Source organism: Solanum stenotomum, chromosome 10 (genome assembly GCF_019186545.1).
Source record: "Solanum stenotomum isolate F172 chromosome 10, ASM1918654v1, whole genome shotgun sequence".
Taxonomy (NCBI): Eukaryota; Viridiplantae; Streptophyta; class Magnoliopsida; order Solanales; family Solanaceae; genus Solanum; species Solanum stenotomum.
Genome location: NC_064291.1, coordinates 32,955,055 through 32,972,339, shown reverse-complemented (window position 1 = coordinate 32,972,339; position 17,285 = coordinate 32,955,055). Strand labels below are relative to the sequence as shown.

Sequence of the window (17,285 nt, the reverse complement as noted above, 5' to 3'; positions counted from 1 at the left end):
CATTAATAATCTTTAATTTATGGTTCATGCTCTTATACCACATTGACCCCTTTCTAATCAAAGTTATTTAAAAACCTTATTCTAGTATTTCATATGCATTAATTTCACAAAAAAAGTATGTTCAAGATTTTAAAGAAGTCTTTCAAAAAAGAGTTCAAGAAAATCTATTTAACTTCTAGTGCACTACTTTCAAGAAAGTTTTCTTACATTTAATTTCAAGTGCATTATTTAAGAATTATTTCAAGAGAATATATTTTACTTCAAATTTATTTCACCCAAAAATCTAGGGTTTTATGCTATTCTTGGTGGGTTCAAATTATTATGATTCAATTACTTATATTCAATCTTATTGTGCATGATTTAACTTAATTACATGATTTTCATTGATTTCACATGAACCCATGTCTATGCCTATTTTATGAATATAAACTATGCTTATGAACTCATGAATTATGATTAGGAATTTATGCATGTTTAAGAAAATGATATTTTATGAACTATTAATGATGCTTTTGAGAGAAGTGTCAATGAACAAGTAAATAGGGACGGAGGGAGTATGAAATAATGATTGTGAAAGGTTTTTCACATATGTATGAATCATGATTTGAAGGATCTACTCTTATAAGACTTTATGATTTGGATTGGTATTATGATCATTTTCTTTTCTAACATTACACTTTGATAATTGACTTCATCTATTCCATGAGGATTTAACTTAGCACCGAGAGAACTTTGAGGTGGAGGCCCAAATAGGGTGTGGTCTCTAGTAGCAACCCCAAACTATGTACCCCGTAGGATTGTCTTAAGTGACTTAGCTAGTGGATCCATATAGCCTTTATGATACGATACGAAGTTCTACCTTGTCAAGTAGACTCTCCCTTCTTGGTGTGGGAGTTACATTGGATTTCATGTTATAGCTCACATGTTCTACTGTCAGTTAAAGCTAATATCCCACAAAAGAAATATGTTTTCTTCAATAAATTTGATGACTTCCTCAAAGACTATGATTTAAGATTATGCTATGATTTTCAGAATATTGCTTTGACCTTACATTCATGTTTTTCATTTTCATATTCAGTTTAGTGTCTCAAATTTATCATGTCTAGCTTTACAAATTATTATATATATATATATATATATATATATATATCATACTCAGTACATTCAAAGTATTGATTTGCATACCTCTTGTGTCTACATTTTTCATGTGATGTAGAATCAGGTTCTTACTATCAGGATCCTAGTCAGTTAGATCACAACTTCTAGTTAGAAGGTGATGAGTTCTCTTATTTCGAGCACTCAAGTCAATTGTAGTTCTAATATGTTATTTCTATTCACATGTATTGATTAAGGTAAGCGGGTGTCATGTTCCGCTAATGATAATCAATATTAGTAGAGGTTTCATCAATAGTCAGCTATAGTTAATGTATTCAGTGCTCTTTATTTAAGATTCCTTTCACATTACAGTTGTTGTATACAAAACTTTATTCAAAAATATATTGAACCAATATTCTATAATTATATTTCCGCTCAGTCATTTTCATTCTTTTACATGTTTATGTTTAGTTGCTCGTGACTATGCTAGTATCAAGGGTTAGTTTGGGGTCACTCGTGACTCTAAGCATCGTGTTACGACTAGGGGGTAGTCTCGGGTTATGACACAAAGCTATTTGGGTATTTGAATTATTGTTCTATTACTTTTGTAATTGCTTGATTCCATGCTTGAATTCATAAAATGAGTTTAATCTAGTTTTCATGTTTGAATTTATGATTTGAGAGTGCACGCTTAGATCTAGCTTCTGATCTTTGTGGATTGCTCGAAAGAGAATCCGTGAAGTAGAAAATTAGGTTAATAATCCTATTTGACTTTGGTTGCTAAATTTGAGACCGAAAGAAGATAATTTAAGTCTACCGTGTTGAATGCTAAACTTGCTAGAAATAGGGGTTTGGATTAAGGTCTTGAATTGCTTTGTTGTTGACTCGATTGAGATCGAAAGAAGATATCATGATATAACCCTTTGAGACTGAAAGTAGATTAGGGTTGATTGATGATGATCTAGCCTACCTATGATTGAATAAGCATGTGTTGAATTGCAATGAATCATTGTTGATTGCATTCCGAATTTCTCAATACACATATATCCCTTGCTTGATATCGTCTTTGTCCAAAACCATTTGTTTGGTTACCAAAATCATTCTCAATTTGATAACCTTGTATTTTGTGTGTTTAGATTCAAGCTTGTAGTAATTCATTCTTTGTATTTTCAATTACCGATAAATTGTTCTCTGTGGGGGTTCGACCCCGACTATTAGTTGGGTATTTTTTTATTGAAGACGATCGCTTATTCTTTAAATTTGTTTGGGAGAGTAGTTTGAGTGTTATCACATATACTATACGGTTCCTTCTTATGGATTGAATTACCGATGCATAAGCTATACATAAGGTTTCCATCTTTCAACTGAAAAAAAATTATTTGTCTTCTACATCACTCTAATATAATAAAACCATATAAGCACCCTGACAATACATACAATAGTAACCCTACTAATAATTTTTTCATTGACCTTCTAATCAAAATAACTTACTTCACAAACACTTGGTGTCAAAGGTTATTCATTTTCATACAAAGACCTTAAATATATATCAGGGATTAAAGAACTCGCTTTACATGAGTATGTGGACGTGCATCCATCGATGATAACTTATGAGAGATGAAGTGCATTGTTGGCCTTGATTTTGGAGTTTCAAGCAAACAAGAGCATGCTAGCTTGATGATATAAATCAAAACCTCTTTTACTCTAGCTTCAGGATATGGAAGGCGTTCATCCAACAAATCACTAAGCTGCTCATGATCTATAGTCGATGAATTTGCTAGCACAGTAATGTATTCCCCAAGATGCTTTCCTTTGATTATCTCCAAAGATAATACTCCAAAGCTATATACATCACACATTTGTGTAACCTTCATAGTATATGCAAGCTCTGAACAATACAATTTCCAAAACAATATAAACATGTAAATGAGATATAAACAATGGAGTGTTTGGCTTTATTTCATGAAATATTTTTAAACTTACCAGGTGCAACATAACCATATGTCCCTGCAAGCGTTGTGCAATTGAATGAGTCTGGATTGAGAAGCTTTGATATGCCAAAGTCTGCAACACGAGCTTCATACTCTGAATCAAGCAAAACATTATTGCTTGATATGTCTCGATGAACAATGGGTGGTGAACAATTCTGGTGTATGTAAGATAAAGCAAAAGCAACACCCTTGATGATATTCACCCTTTTAAACCAATCCAATTTCTTGGACTCAACTTTATCACTCAAAATACTAGACAAACCCCCCCTCTCCACATACTCGTAAACCAAGAGTGAGTGTTGTGCTTTCGAACAATAGCCATAGAGGTTCACAATGTTTCGGTGCTTAATCCCAGTCAATGACCTTACTTCATTCATGAAGTTTTTGGGATGTGTATTCTGATATGAAGAATGAAGTCTCTTCATGGCTATATTCCCTAATAATGGAAGGTTTACCTTGTAAACGCTTCCGTGTCCTCCTTGGCCGATGCAAAATTTTGCATCAAACTCTTCTGTAGCATTTAAGATGTCCCTATACAATGTCTTTCCATCTAACATGGATATTGAAAGCCAACCATCACCATCCCTTCTTTCAACGTCTCTAACTCTCCTTCTTTTATTACACATAAAGAGAACACCAATGAAAACACATAGCAGTAGTATTGCTCCCATAACATGAAGTGCAGTGATGAGGATGACTTGCGCCATTGACTGCTTGTTCACCACATGAGATGGTCTTTCACAGGGCTGGAGTCCTGATACATTGCCGCAAAGACCTTTGTTACCTTCTAATGAAGCATTCATAAAAGCTTTATTATTGGGGATTGGACCTTCCAACTCATTGTATGACAATACGACATCCTGCAAACCAGTCAAACTTTCAACTTCTTTAGGAATACGCCCAGATAGGCCATTGTGGGAAAGGTTTAAGTTTACCAAAACCTTCAAATTGGCTAACTGAGGGGATATATCTCCAACCAGAAGATTATAGCTCAAATCAAGTACATTAAGCTGAGTTATCTTCCCTATCTCCATTGGAATATTTTGGCCAAATTTGTTGTTGCTCAGGTTCAACTGAAACAAGTGTATGTAATCTCTTATAAACATTGGGATCGACCCATTCAACATATTGTTTGATAGATCAAGGGATTCTAACTTTGTCATTGATCCAAGTTCCATAGGAATATTGCCAGAAATCTGGTTGTTTTGCAAAAATAGATTAACTAGAGAGGTCAATTTTCCAAGTTCCCTAGGGATCTTCCCAACCAAATGATTTGCTGAAAGATCTAGTCCTTGAAGACCTTTGAGATTTCCAATCTCTGGTGGTATGTGACCACTAATTCTATTTCTGGCTACTCGAAAATCAGTCAACTTCTTGCATTTCCCCCAGTTGCTACTAAGTTCACCATGAAAATCATTTTTGCTCAAATTAATAAATTGCAGCTCCGGATAGATACCAAAAGCTTCAGATAAATTTCCAGTAAAACTGTTGTTATCAAAGCGAACCCTTTTGAAACTCGAGCACGTGGACATGCTTCTTGGTATTGGCCCAGACAACTTGTTACTATTCACCGTAAAGTTCTCAAGTTTCCCACCTTGGCAAAGATGCTCAGGCAAATGACCTGAAAACTGATTTTCACTTATTATCAGCTCTTCCAAGTTATCCAAATATGAAAGTTCTTTTGGAATAGAACCAGAAAGTTTGTTGGCACTCACATACAAAAATTGCAAGTTTCTCAAATTGCCAAAGGAAGCAGGAATTGGACTAGTAAGTTTGTTGGCATTGAGATACAAAAATTGCAAGCTTCTCAAATTGCCAAAAGAAGCAGGAATTGGACCAGTAAGTTGATTTTCGTATAAGGACAGACCATTGAGGTTCTTCAAATTACCCAACTCACTAGGTATGGGACCAGAAAGTTGGTTAGAGAAAAGGTATAGAAATTTGAGCTCAGTTAAGTCATCAATAGTAATTGGAATTGAACCAGTAAGTTGACTTTTAGATAAATCCATCTCTGTGAGATTTATCAGATTCCCCAACACACTAGGAATCAGACCAGTAAAATGATTAGTGGATAAATCCAAATCAGTGAGGCTTTTCAAATTTCCCAACTCTCTAGGAATAAAACTAGAAAGTTGGTTAGAAAATAGGTATAAAATTTTGAGCTCAGTTAAGTTACCTATAGTAATCGGAATTGAACCAGTAAGTTGACTGTTAGATAAATCTATCTCTGTGAGATTTATCATATTCCCCAACTCACTAGGAATAGGACCTGTAAGTTGATTAGTGGATAAATCCAAATAAGTGAGGCTTTTCAAATTTCCCAACTCTCTAGGAATAAAACCAGAAAGTTGGTTAGAAAAAAGGTATAGAATTTTGAGCTCAGTTAAGTCACCTATAGTAATCGGAATTGAACCAGTAAGTTGAGTTTTAGATAAATCTATCTCTGTGAGATTTATCAGATTCCCCAACTTACTAGGAATAGGACCAGTAAGATGATTAATTGATAAATCCAAAAAAGTGAGGCTTTTCAAATTTCCCAACTCTCTAGGAATAAAACCAGAAAGTTGGTTAGAAAAAAGGTATAGAATTTTGAGCTCAGTTAAGTCACCTATAGTAATCGGAATTGAACCAGTAAGTTGAGTTTTAGATAAATCTATCTCTATGAGATTTATCAGATTCCCCAACTCACTAGGAATAGGACTAGTAAGATGATTAATTGATAAATCCAAAAAAATGAGGCTTTTCAAATTTCCCAACTCTCTAGGAATAAAACCAGAAAGTTGGTTAGAATAAAGGTACAAAGTCTTGAGCTTAGTTAAGTCACCTAGTGTTGTTGGAATTGGACCAGAAAGATTGTTCCTATCTAAGAGTAAAACCTCAAGTGACTTCATCTTCCCTATTTCAAAAGGGAATGACATCATTTAAATGGTTGTCAAAGATGAAGAGGGTCTAAACCTTTGATAGTGAGCCGATTTGAGGTGGGATTTTGCCTGAAATATGGTTGATCGACAAGTCAAGATAGACAAGATTAGTGAGGTTTCCTATTGCAGGAGGTATGATACCAAAGAGTTGATTCATGCTAAGATAAACATATTCAAGAAACGATAGAGATGAAAATGGAAAATCATGAAGTGTACCAACAACACCAGCATTTGTAATATTCAACTTGTTTACCCGACCATTAAAGCATATAAAATCCCTGCATGCATCAGTACTTAATGTCCATGAAGTTAATAAGGAATTATTTTGGCTTAGGAAAGTAGCTTTCCATTTGAGGAGAGCAGTTGCTTCCTCAATGGAAGCAAAAGTAACTGTGAAGAGAGTGAAAAACTGTAGGAAATAAAGTATTCTTGGAAACATCTTGAAAGCTAAAAGATTTCAGCTGTTTGTTTGGTTATTAATGAACTTGTTCAAGGTAGAGTTTTATACTATGTAGAGAATCATTAAAAGTAAGATTAAAGTTGTGGAAATATATTCAAATGTCATTTCTTAATTGACAAGCTACTGGACATGCAATACGAAGAAATTACACAATTTTTAATTCAAATTGCCCGGTTTTTAATTTTTAACGTTTGGCGATCGAACTTATTGCATAAGTAATTAAGATTCAAGTCGGATTTTGCGTTGCTCCAGTAACCTTAACTATAGTATTTTTCAATGCACATCTAGATGACTGACACATGAAGTTGTAAACATGAATGATTAAGATTGTTTTTCAACTTATTGTCTAATTTTTTATTGTATTATTTTATTAAAAGTAAAATTGCGCCAATTTGCAAGTTACCTTTATTAGTTGGAAAGAAACAGCCGCCTCTCCTTTTTACATTACGTGCCCATCAAAAAATCAAACATTACACTATGTGAACATGGACTAAACTTTATTATCCCATGTGAATCATTTGTAAGTTTATGTCAATAAGAAAATCCACAATGTGTACATGGACTAAGTTTATTATCCCATGTGAAACACTAATAAGTTTATGACAATAAAATAATTAATTTACAAGCCCCTACACCATTAAAAAAAAATAGAATCAAATTAAATTCAATATTAATCCTTCAAGAATCATATTAATTATTTACGAATATTTCAGATCTGTAGATCATGTCTAAACATCAGTATCACTATTTAGACAAAATAAATTTTATGTACATAAATTATTGTATTTATGATAAATATTTCACACAACTCCAGTATATTTAAAACCGTTTTTACATAATTTTATCAACAATTATATATTTGGTGCTTTACAAATTATTTTAGAATATCTAAAGATAAGTAAAAGATATGCTAAATTAAGCAGAAGTAACCACCTCCTAAATCCTAAACTAGAGACGTGGGGCATAAGTCCTATAGATCTTTAAATTTGTAATTTACAATATAGTATAATAATAAAATAACACAAAATTATAAAAATACATCAATAGTTTGAAATAATTACAAACATGATTAAAGAAACTCATAGAAAATAAAGCTTCTAACATGATTATACAAGTATAAATAATCTAATATCTTAATTTCTAATAATAAAAGAACTATTATCTCTAAAACTGTTTTTTGATCATACTATACAATTTACCCCCCGAAAGAAATAATTAATAAAACTTACTAGTATTATAATAAAAGTATCACTCCATCATGAATAAAAAGAAAATTACTTTCAAATAGCTAAATAAAATATGATAATATTGAGACATATGACAAAATCATGAAGACCAATGATAAGTGAAAGTAAAATTTCGCTACGTATTTTTAAAAGAAATGTTACGTAATATAAAATCAGCTTCACAGTGTTACGAAATAGTAAAGATGTGATACTGCAACTTGTTATTTGAGTTTCTCTCAATCTTCTTATCTCTATAGATTAAAAAAAATTATCACGTACCATTCATTTATTCAAGAATTATGAGGGTTAATAATGTTAACTAATGATTTTAACATATAATTTGTATAAGATCTGTTAGGCAAGCCTAGAGTGTTGAACGTTGGGCATGCTTAGGGCGTACAGTCGGACGCTTAGAACGTAAGTCTTATAGAAATAAGCCCCACACTTGAATCTCAGAGCATTTTGATAGAGCCTTGCCCCAGATCGAGCCCCGAGACGAGTCCCAACAGATTCTTTTAAAGCACTGCTCATTTCCATATTTTCCTGCATTTTCATATCAAAAACATAGTTAAATTTTCATCATCTGTACATAATGAAAATGTACAGAAATGGTATGAGAGAAAAATTACTCTCTTCGTCCTAATTTATGTGGCACTTTTCAAATTTCAAGATTCAAACAAGTCTATCTTTGACCGTAATTTTTTCATATTTCTTTTAAATATTTTGAATTGACAATTATATTGTGACTTATAGTAATTTTTACGTAGTTTATAAATATATAAATTTCATTTCAAAATATTTGAAGATTTCATGCGTAAATTATCGGTCAAACTTAAACTGTTTGACTCTCGAAAAATGAAAAGTGTCACATAACTTGGGACAGAGGAAGTAGTTCCTTGGTGAAATACTTTTAAAAGTAAAGCTCCAATTCACTAAAACATTTACTCTCTCATTCCGTAATAGTTGTCCATTATACTAAAAATAGTTGTCTAACAGTACCTGTTCAATTTAAAAAATCAAGAGATATTTATCTTTTGTGTCTATTTTACCTTTGCTATTAAATATTATTTATCATTTAACACATTTCAATGCATTAAATTTAATAAACTAAAAAAATAATATAGTTATATTATCCTTATTATTTATTAGTTTTTAAGGAGTGTGCTAAGTTAATCGTGGACATACATAGAGAATCAAAGGAAACGTTAACACAGTAAACAAGACCAACATTTTTGGCCAAGAAAGAGTTGTAAACTTAATTGTGATAATCTATTGGTCAACTTCTCTTTTATAAGATACTTCATCTGTCCCTAATTACTTGTCTACTTTACTTTTTTAGTTGTTCCTAATTACTTGTTCATTTTGACAAATCAAGAAAGACAATTTTTTTATCTATTATATCCTCAATTAATTATTTTGAAAAATGTAGAGCTTCTTGAAACTCTTAAGTTTTTAATTCATCCACTTCATAATTAATATGGATAAAATGGTAAACTCGCTATGTCAATCATTATTTTCTTAATAGGTGTGCCAATTTAAAAGTGAACAAGTAATTAGGGACAGAGGGAGTATTGCTGAAGGACCATATACTTTTGGACTTCTAAATTCTAATATTAATTGTAATGAAAAGATTTAATGGTTTTTTTTGGAAAAAAAAAGTAGTATGAATAAATTCTTGACCTTTAATAGAGAAAATAACCCAAAGTGTTTGAATAGACTTCATTAAGTATTTTCACATGTTTCTCTCTCATTTAAATACTTACCATGTTGATAAAAATTATTATTTTTTAAAAGGTAAATTTACTTTTCAATGTAAGATTAATAATATATCATATAGGAATAAGTATGATGATATGATATGATTATTCCCACTTTTAGTATTTAATATAATGTGATATGATTATTATTTAATATTTTATTAATTAGATGTGTTATAAAATATTTAGTGTAGTGATAAAATGGTAGTCTAACTTTAAATCTTGCAGCTTCTCACTTGTAATAGTACTAGTTTAGGGAACATGTTTTGCACGTTTATCCCAAAAACTTATCTAAATATATTGTAAATAATAAATTTCGCACAATATATTATAGGACATAATTATCATAAAATACAAGAATACAATATAAAACAAAACGGGATTGACTAATTCAAGATTCAACCAAGAACTTAAAGCACACATGTCCGATTCCACTGCTACATTGAAATGCAGAGTACTAAACTATAGAAGTAGTTTTCTGTTTTGCATAACATATAACAAAATGTGATCTCATAAAACTTACATAAAATATGAAAAAGCTTCACCATTTCAATTAATGGTTTGAGGAAAAAATGAGCAAAGAAAATAAAAGTAAAACTGAAAGACGTGAATGAATTGTTACATATCTGTTGATTTGTGTCATTTAATGATGAAAGTAATACACATTCTTGATATTCATTTATATAAGATATTAATGAAAAAGTTCAATATAAATTCAGCATTAGTGTTAATTGTTACTAAATGGTGGAAAACAAAAGGTTTGACAACATGTAACAATTATTTAATATTTAATAGAATTTCATTAAGTTACATAACTATTAATTATCTTTAATTAAATTGTCTATATTCATCAGAAATGTGAAAAGTTTTCCATGTTATTAACCAATATCATTCTTATTATTACGGTAAACTAAATGTATGCTTGAAAGCAATATGTTAAAGGAAAAATTAAGCTTACCATAAAAATGATTTTATTCAAAAGTTAACCAATAAATTAACGATATTCATTTTCGATTTATTTTTCCATATTAATCATATGTTATTAACTGGTCACTTTATAATTTGCAAAATGAATATTGTCACTTTATGACTCTTTAGCTTGGAATTAAATTAGTAGGTGAAATGATTGTGAAAATAATTTCATTAATTAATATTAAACTCATTAGATATTTCATAATAATTTGAATTAGAATAGGGATAAAATGGTATTTCAACTTTTAACTTTGAGACTTCCCACTTTTAGTATAATAAATAATAAATATAATGATACGATGATTTCTTGAAACAATCTATCAAATCATCAATCAGAAAAATAAAAATAAAGTTCAAAATTTTAAATTAGTGTATCAAACCATTAACCACAAAGACAAAAATAAACTTCAACTAGTAAGTCAAAGTCCATCCTATTCCTGAAACGATTATGGTTCTTCATTCCTTAAATTATATGCCTATCAATAAATAAATAATTTTAGTACGACAATAAATTAATCCATGACAAAAAAAATAGAAAGGGACAGTACTAGGTGAATTGATTATCTCATCACTCTCTCATGCTAGTTCGACAAGTGACTTGATTATTTCTAAGCAAAATTCAAAGGGAGACAAGTGCTTCTAGGTGGGCTGATTTGGTTGATGAAGAAGAGCAGACCTCACCATAATAATTATTCAATGTTCAGGGATTTAGAGAGCACATCTTAATATTCAAATGCTTACTCAGATTCAAACGTCTGAATCTTAATGAAAACAACTGAGGCCCAAAACACTTGGTGAATTTCAGCTTTCACGTGAAAGAATTCTATCAGTTACATCGGCTAATCAAAATGAAAAGGAATGTGAGAAAGAACCAACGTTACAAAAAGTTACAAAATCGAAGGGGGCCGATGCAAGTCCCCGCAAGCTACAAAACGTATCCTCCTATCCAACAACTAAACCTTAAATGATACAATTTTCTTCCACTTTTTTTTCACATTTTCATTTTCCCTTTCCAGAATTTGCACTAATCTTCCGTTCCCCCCATTTACAGGTACAACAATTTTCTTTTTTTCTTTTTCTTCATCTGATGGATTTTCTAGGATAATGACGTGTCAAAAACTCCTATACCTTCACACCTCAGTATATCACAACTCGGAGAAGCCCTGGTTGTGGCTCAGAGTAGTCAAGGCCCTCCTCTAGCAGGTAACGCTGGACAGAAATGGGAAGCCTAGCAGGAGTACGCGAACCCTTTGTATGATGTCCTGTTCCAACGCAAATATAAACCTGTATTCGCTGGTCTGCTGATCTGGCAGCATTCCTCAACACAGACAGCTCACGCTTAAGGACATGAATGGCCTCAGTAACATGAAGACCATGCAGATCTATGATTCTCTCTTGTCCTCTCCCATTTCCCTGCATCTCTGGATTCCTGCAAAGAATTTTAAGCACCACTAAGACACCTAAATATTCTATATATTAAAAAATATTTGTTGAGGCAAAGAGATTTTTAGGGCGGGGGCTGATGCACAAAACTTGATGAGCAGAGGAGGTTATGTTTTGTCACCATAAACTCAATTAGCATGAAGGTTCAACATTAGCATCCTCTCTGTCATTTTTTGTCATTGCACAATGATGAAGCAGAAAATCACAGCACCTGGCAATTGTAAAAGCTACCCAAGCAGAACATACATGAAAAATGCTGGAAATCTATAGGAAGATGATATGATTTCGAATAGAGCAGAAAACATTGAAAAGTTACTGTGTGAGATGAAGATTGTGATAATAAAGAATTCTAGAGTTCGAAAATCTTGTTAAAAGGACATCATGAGCATATGAAAAACGTAGCTATGAAGAGTTTAGGGTGTCAGAGCATAGACAACAACATACCCACTGACACAAGTGGGGTCTAGGGATTGTAGGATGTACCTTACCCCTACCTTTGTGGGGTAGAGAGGCTGTTTTTGATAGACCCGTGTCTCAAAAGAAGCGCCAGAGCATAGACATGGAAAAATAAAAACAGACCTTAGGCGATATATAGATTCTTGAGCCTTCCCATGAGCTGCCTTCATCTGCATGTTGTGAAGCTGTCCCTTGACGCTCAGTTCTTTGGCCAAAGCCTTGTTACCAATAAGATATGCCTGGCGTGCCTACTCAGACACAGTTACATAGATTAAGGATCTTGTAGTGTGGCATAAGAGAGCCAAGACTACTTGACATGATCATAGAGTAAATTCCTGCCACAATGATTCTCAATCCCAAAAAGAAAAAAGAACAATGAATTCATCATGTAGTGAAGCTAAAAATCGAACATTCCACAGGTGTAACATCCAAAATATTATGATAACCCTATAATAAGATGGTCTAGCGATTTGTACAGCCGTAGTAGCATTATTGCTAATACACTTAAAAATGATTTCATAATTTCTTTTAAGTAGATTTTAACCAACTGTATCTCTTCCTGTAAAACCCTTTTTCACTTCATAGTTGTACTAAGGAAGACTGCACAATTTGTTTCTCTAAGCTAAAATGTGAACACTTAGTTATATCCAGCAATCAAAGTGCCTTTTATCTCACAACAGGAATATAGTTAACAGTAGAATGCCAAAGAATATAGGCACAAACAATAATAGAAACAACCATGACAGAATCGTGTATCTAATGATACTAAATTGTTTAAGAAAAGAAAAGTAATCAAGTTAAGTAGATGTTAATGAACCTAGATGCATTATTTTGATTCTCAAAATAGATCACATAGAAGTTAGACACCACAGATGGAAGAATATACAAGGCAGAGGATCAATATGTCATTTGAATGTCCAGTGAGATCAGAATTCAATAAAACCTAAGAAATGCTCCAATTCCTTTTCCTGGGTCATGATTTAAATTTTTTTTTTTAAAAAGGAGTGCAAACAATCACTTCTGCTTTAAAAGAAACAGGGCTTTGGTTCAGTGGTAAAGACACAACATGTGATGTGAGGGATAGACAAACATCATAGGTTCGATCCTGCCACACACAAAGCCTGGTATTTAGGCTGGAAGGAGGGTAGAGGGGTGGGCCCATACTCTCCATAGTTTCAAACCTGTGCATCACCTAGAACCAGGAGCCACAGGGCATTGCTCTGATATCAAAAAAATAAAAGAAAAAAGGAAGATGGTATCACTTCTGACTTCACATCAACATTCAAGCACCTACAGTAAGCTTTTCCAAGGATCATCGTTAGTTCTTGGTCAGAATTCCAAGTTAATTCCCCTTACAAGCATGTGATACATGGATCCATCACGCCTTCATGGCCTTCTTACTTATTTCTCTTTGGGGTTTTATGGGAGAAGAGGGCTAAAGTACTATGCCCTTGTGGCTTCACATACTAATACGCAAGAACATTGAAGTGAGTTCACATCTACGTATATTCTATCCACCTTTGCAATCATCATGTATACCACATACCTGTTCAAAGTATGCATTACGTAAGCGTGCATGGTCACGAGCCTCTTCCCGCATTTCAGAATATATATTTGCTGCAATCTCAACAAAGTCAAAGCAGATAGATGGGCAGAAATTATTTTCCTCAATGAACATTCAAAATTATATTGGCTGCTTCAGGAAAAAATTACCAACTGCTTCTCCAGTTTCAAGCCAGACAGGAGCTGCACGTGTGGAACCTCGGCTCTGCAACCTATCACCATAAACTCCCCTACTCTGCCCACCATTGTAAGAGCTAGCCAATACAGGTGAATTTCTACTTGATCCAACACTACCATCAGCTACTCCAGTCCTATCATACTTCCATATGCTAGAATCCTGAGATGCCATCTTCCTGACAGCAGATGCAAAATCTGTAGCACCTCGAAAAGGGATGGAAGAGCCAGATCTAAACAGAAGGGTGCTCTCTTTTTCAGAAGGCCTATAGGGATTGACATTTTGTTGAGCATCACTGCCAGAGTACTTTAGGCTGCTGTTTTGACTTTCTGCCACAGAAAGAGCAGGGAAATCCAGAGCACTAAGATTTGGAGCAGACAAGGCTTTTGAATTCATATTTTGATTAAACCCACCATCAACTTGAAGCTGTAAAAAAGAGTTTTGAGCCATAAGTATGTAATTGAAGGTTCCAAAAGAACATAGTATCCAATTGAAAATCAATCTTTAAAACTATCAGAGATATGATCAGAAGTTTTACCATTTTCCCACATTGTGTCCATAACCACTGTTCTGTTCAGTACAAATAATTTGACTGAACATCTGACTTATTTTGTATAATCCTCAGAAGAATTAATGCTTCGGACTTGAGACAATCTAAGAAATAGATAAATGGCATAGACTACTAGGACACTGAGACTCAATGATAGAAGCTAATTGATTAAACTTTCTTTTGTAAGTAGCTGATTCACTAAACTTACCACATAATTGAATTTCTAGACATTTATAACCGTAGAACGTTTAAACATCATGTGTGGAGAAAATCTGGATTACTTAATTTAATGAAGACACAGTGCTCAAATAATTCTAATCACTGAATAATATTTCTCAAAAGTTGGAAACACTTGGAAAAGATTCTTTTGAAATAAAAAACATGATAAAAAAGAAAGTCACATAGACCACCAAATCCCAGCCCATACTGATCAATATAACTGCAGTAACTTTAAGCTAACAGATCAATTCTTGAAGATTAAAAAGCCAATTTCCTTATAAAACTAAACAATTTCTACACTACTGTATCCATAAAGATTGAGAAAATGAACCATACCTCAAGCTGAGTAAGCATTTCAATTGTCAGATTCAAGTCACCTCCATTGGCATAGTACACCTCTCCAAGACTTTCAGCAGCAAAACCAGGAAATTGAGAGGCTAAAAATTCAAGAGGGTTTACATCTGCTTCAAAAAATGGTTGCTCGTTCATCATGTCTGCAAAGAAGCTGTTTCCTGAATTCCCATTATAATGAGGCCCCTCCCTAATATTGGCAAAAGGCTGGTCATTGGTCAGCGATGGCTTATCCCAGGGTTTAGAAGGCAGATGAAAACTAGTTGAGGAAGCATCTTCGCCAAAAGATGTAATAGGATATCCTGTCTTTTCAACAAAACTATTGCCATTAATGCGACTAGGAGATAACTCCTGCTGGTCCTTCAACATGAAGCTACTGCCAGTTGAGGCAGGGAATAATGAAGCTTCATTGACATCAGTTACTGATAATCTAGAAAATGGAAGACTGCTGATTCCATGAGAATCATCTTCTCCCATCACATTGAAGTCCGGTGTAATATCATCCGGGAGCTGGCGACGCCAATACTGGTGAGCTTCATCATCTGAGTTGTTCGAAGCAGATGATTCTGATCTATCTAGTACAGCTTTTCCCAGAGTAGTAGTGGAGTTAGCGAACTTTGATGCATCGGTGCTGCTAGTGCTACCTGAGGGTGATCTGAGTGCAAAGGGAACAAATTCTGCAGCATTTGGATTCAAGCTTGTCGCTTTTGCTAAGGTTAGCTTTTTGTCACTGGTTGGAGTCCCTTTTCCTGATAAGCTCATTCTTTTTTCTTTGTTATTTCTTTCCTTTTTGTCTTGTTTCTAGTTGGTTAAGAAAAAAGGGTCTCTACATACATCATGAAACTTCTAATTATAAGATGGCGCAACTATGCAGTCAATATCACCCAAACCCTGCCAAAAAAGAAAATGAAAAGCTTACTTAAGAACTTAGCTCTGTTTATCAACATCTTTTAAGACTAAAGGTCAAGAAAAAAAATAATCATAAGCACCAATGACCTCTTTTCATAGTTCAAACCGAGAACAATAATCTAAGTCAACGTTACCTTATCACTTCAAACAAAATCAGATATTACTGACATTAGGAACAAACACAAGTATAAACAAATAACTTTACGTGGTTTGATAATACTAACTAATTGCATGATCATGTGTAGATTCATCTAAATGTTTAGTTCAGTGCATATTCAGTTACTTCAATCAACAACCCCTGATCATCAAGTCAGCTGTATCAACCCCCTTATCCACCCAACTCTATATCATATCCATTTCATTCCAACACTAAGTAATTGCGCTCATATAATCTACAAGAATAAAATATGCAAATTTTGTTAAATAAACCAGAATTATCAGAGCTTCATTACAATTGAGTCACATATCCCCATAATTAACCAAATTAATAAGATGTCCTACAATTCAATAAACTAATCATCTTTTCTTTTTTTTTTACTGAAAGTCACTTAACAGTGATAAATCCTAATCATGCAACGGAGCAGTGAATTTTCTAAACCTCAGTATACAACCAAATCGTTTCAATAAACCACGTAAATCACTAAAAAAAGACATAAAATCACATAATTACTGAATAAACAATACTATTAAACTAAAAAAACCACTTAATGCTCCGAGACAAATAATATCCGCAGATCTCCATGAATCTCTACAAGAAAATTGAAATTGAACACTAAGAACAGAAACAAAACAACAAATCAACCAAAAATATAAGATCTGAGACAGAGAGAGATAGAGATAGAGATATAGCTATTGATATATACACCTTTACGAAGCTCGATTATGGACGAAACATAATTGAATGGATCCATTAACTGCAGACGTTGATGACAATATATATTCAGATTCAACGATAACAAGATATGAAACAAAAATTAAGAAAATGAAACAAAAATAGGAAGACGAAGAAGAAAAGTATACACCACAGAAAAATACAAAGTAAAAAGATATGAGAATTCTTCTGCTTGGCTGCTGTTCTTCTTCTTCTTCAATGTCTTAGCTGAGATAGAGAGAGAAAGTGGAAGAGGGAGAGGGTTTTAATTTTATTAGTATTTTTTATTCTATCTATATATATCAGTATATGTTTATCTATCTGCT

General features: G+C 33.1%; 3 protein-coding genes across 5 annotated transcripts; all 3 read right to left on the bottom strand.

The window, feature by feature from the left end:
* Positions 1 to 2,651: 2,651 nt before the first annotated feature.
* On the bottom strand, positions 2,652 to 3,889 carry LOC125842917 (MDIS1-interacting receptor like kinase 2-like). Its single transcript, XM_049522197.1, has 2 exons — positions 3,079 to 3,889; positions 2,652 to 2,983 (listed from the first exon to the last, which is right to left on the bottom strand). The coding sequence occupies exons 1-2, from the start codon at positions 3,887 to 3,889 to the stop codon at positions 2,652 to 2,654; spliced, it is 1,143 nt and encodes a 380-aa protein (XP_049378154.1).
* Positions 3,890 to 3,923: 34 nt separating this feature from the next.
* Positions 3,924 to 5,977, bottom strand: LOC125842916 (probable leucine-rich repeat receptor-like protein kinase At1g35710). Its single transcript, XM_049522196.1, has 2 exons — positions 3,985 to 5,977; positions 3,924 to 3,946 (listed from the first exon to the last, which is right to left on the bottom strand). Exons 1-2 carry the CDS (start codon positions 5,975 to 5,977, stop codon positions 3,924 to 3,926), a joined length of 2,016 nt encoding a protein of 671 aa, XP_049378153.1.
* Positions 5,978 to 11,198: 5,221 nt separating this feature from the next.
* On the bottom strand, positions 11,199 to 17,273 carry LOC125878164 (polyadenylate-binding protein-interacting protein 7). Of its 3 annotated transcripts, none has more exons than XM_049559350.1 (7): positions 17,124 to 17,273; positions 16,954 to 17,002; positions 15,165 to 16,070; positions 14,035 to 14,485; positions 13,868 to 13,938; positions 12,445 to 12,569; positions 11,199 to 11,851 (listed from the first exon to the last, which is right to left on the bottom strand). In XM_049559350.1, the coding sequence occupies exons 3-7, from the start codon at positions 15,939 to 15,941 to the stop codon at positions 11,560 to 11,562; spliced, it is 1,716 nt and encodes a 571-aa protein (XP_049415307.1). In that variant the 5' UTR covers positions 15,942 to 16,070; positions 16,954 to 17,002; positions 17,124 to 17,273; the 3' UTR covers positions 11,199 to 11,559. The 3 variants fall into 3 exon arrangements, with proteins under 3 accessions (XP_049415307.1, XP_049415308.1, XP_049415306.1); XM_049559351.1 differs by having other exon boundaries at positions 17,114 to 17,270; XM_049559349.1 differs by having other exon boundaries at positions 17,109 to 17,258.
* Positions 17,274 to 17,285: the final 12 nt, after the last annotated feature.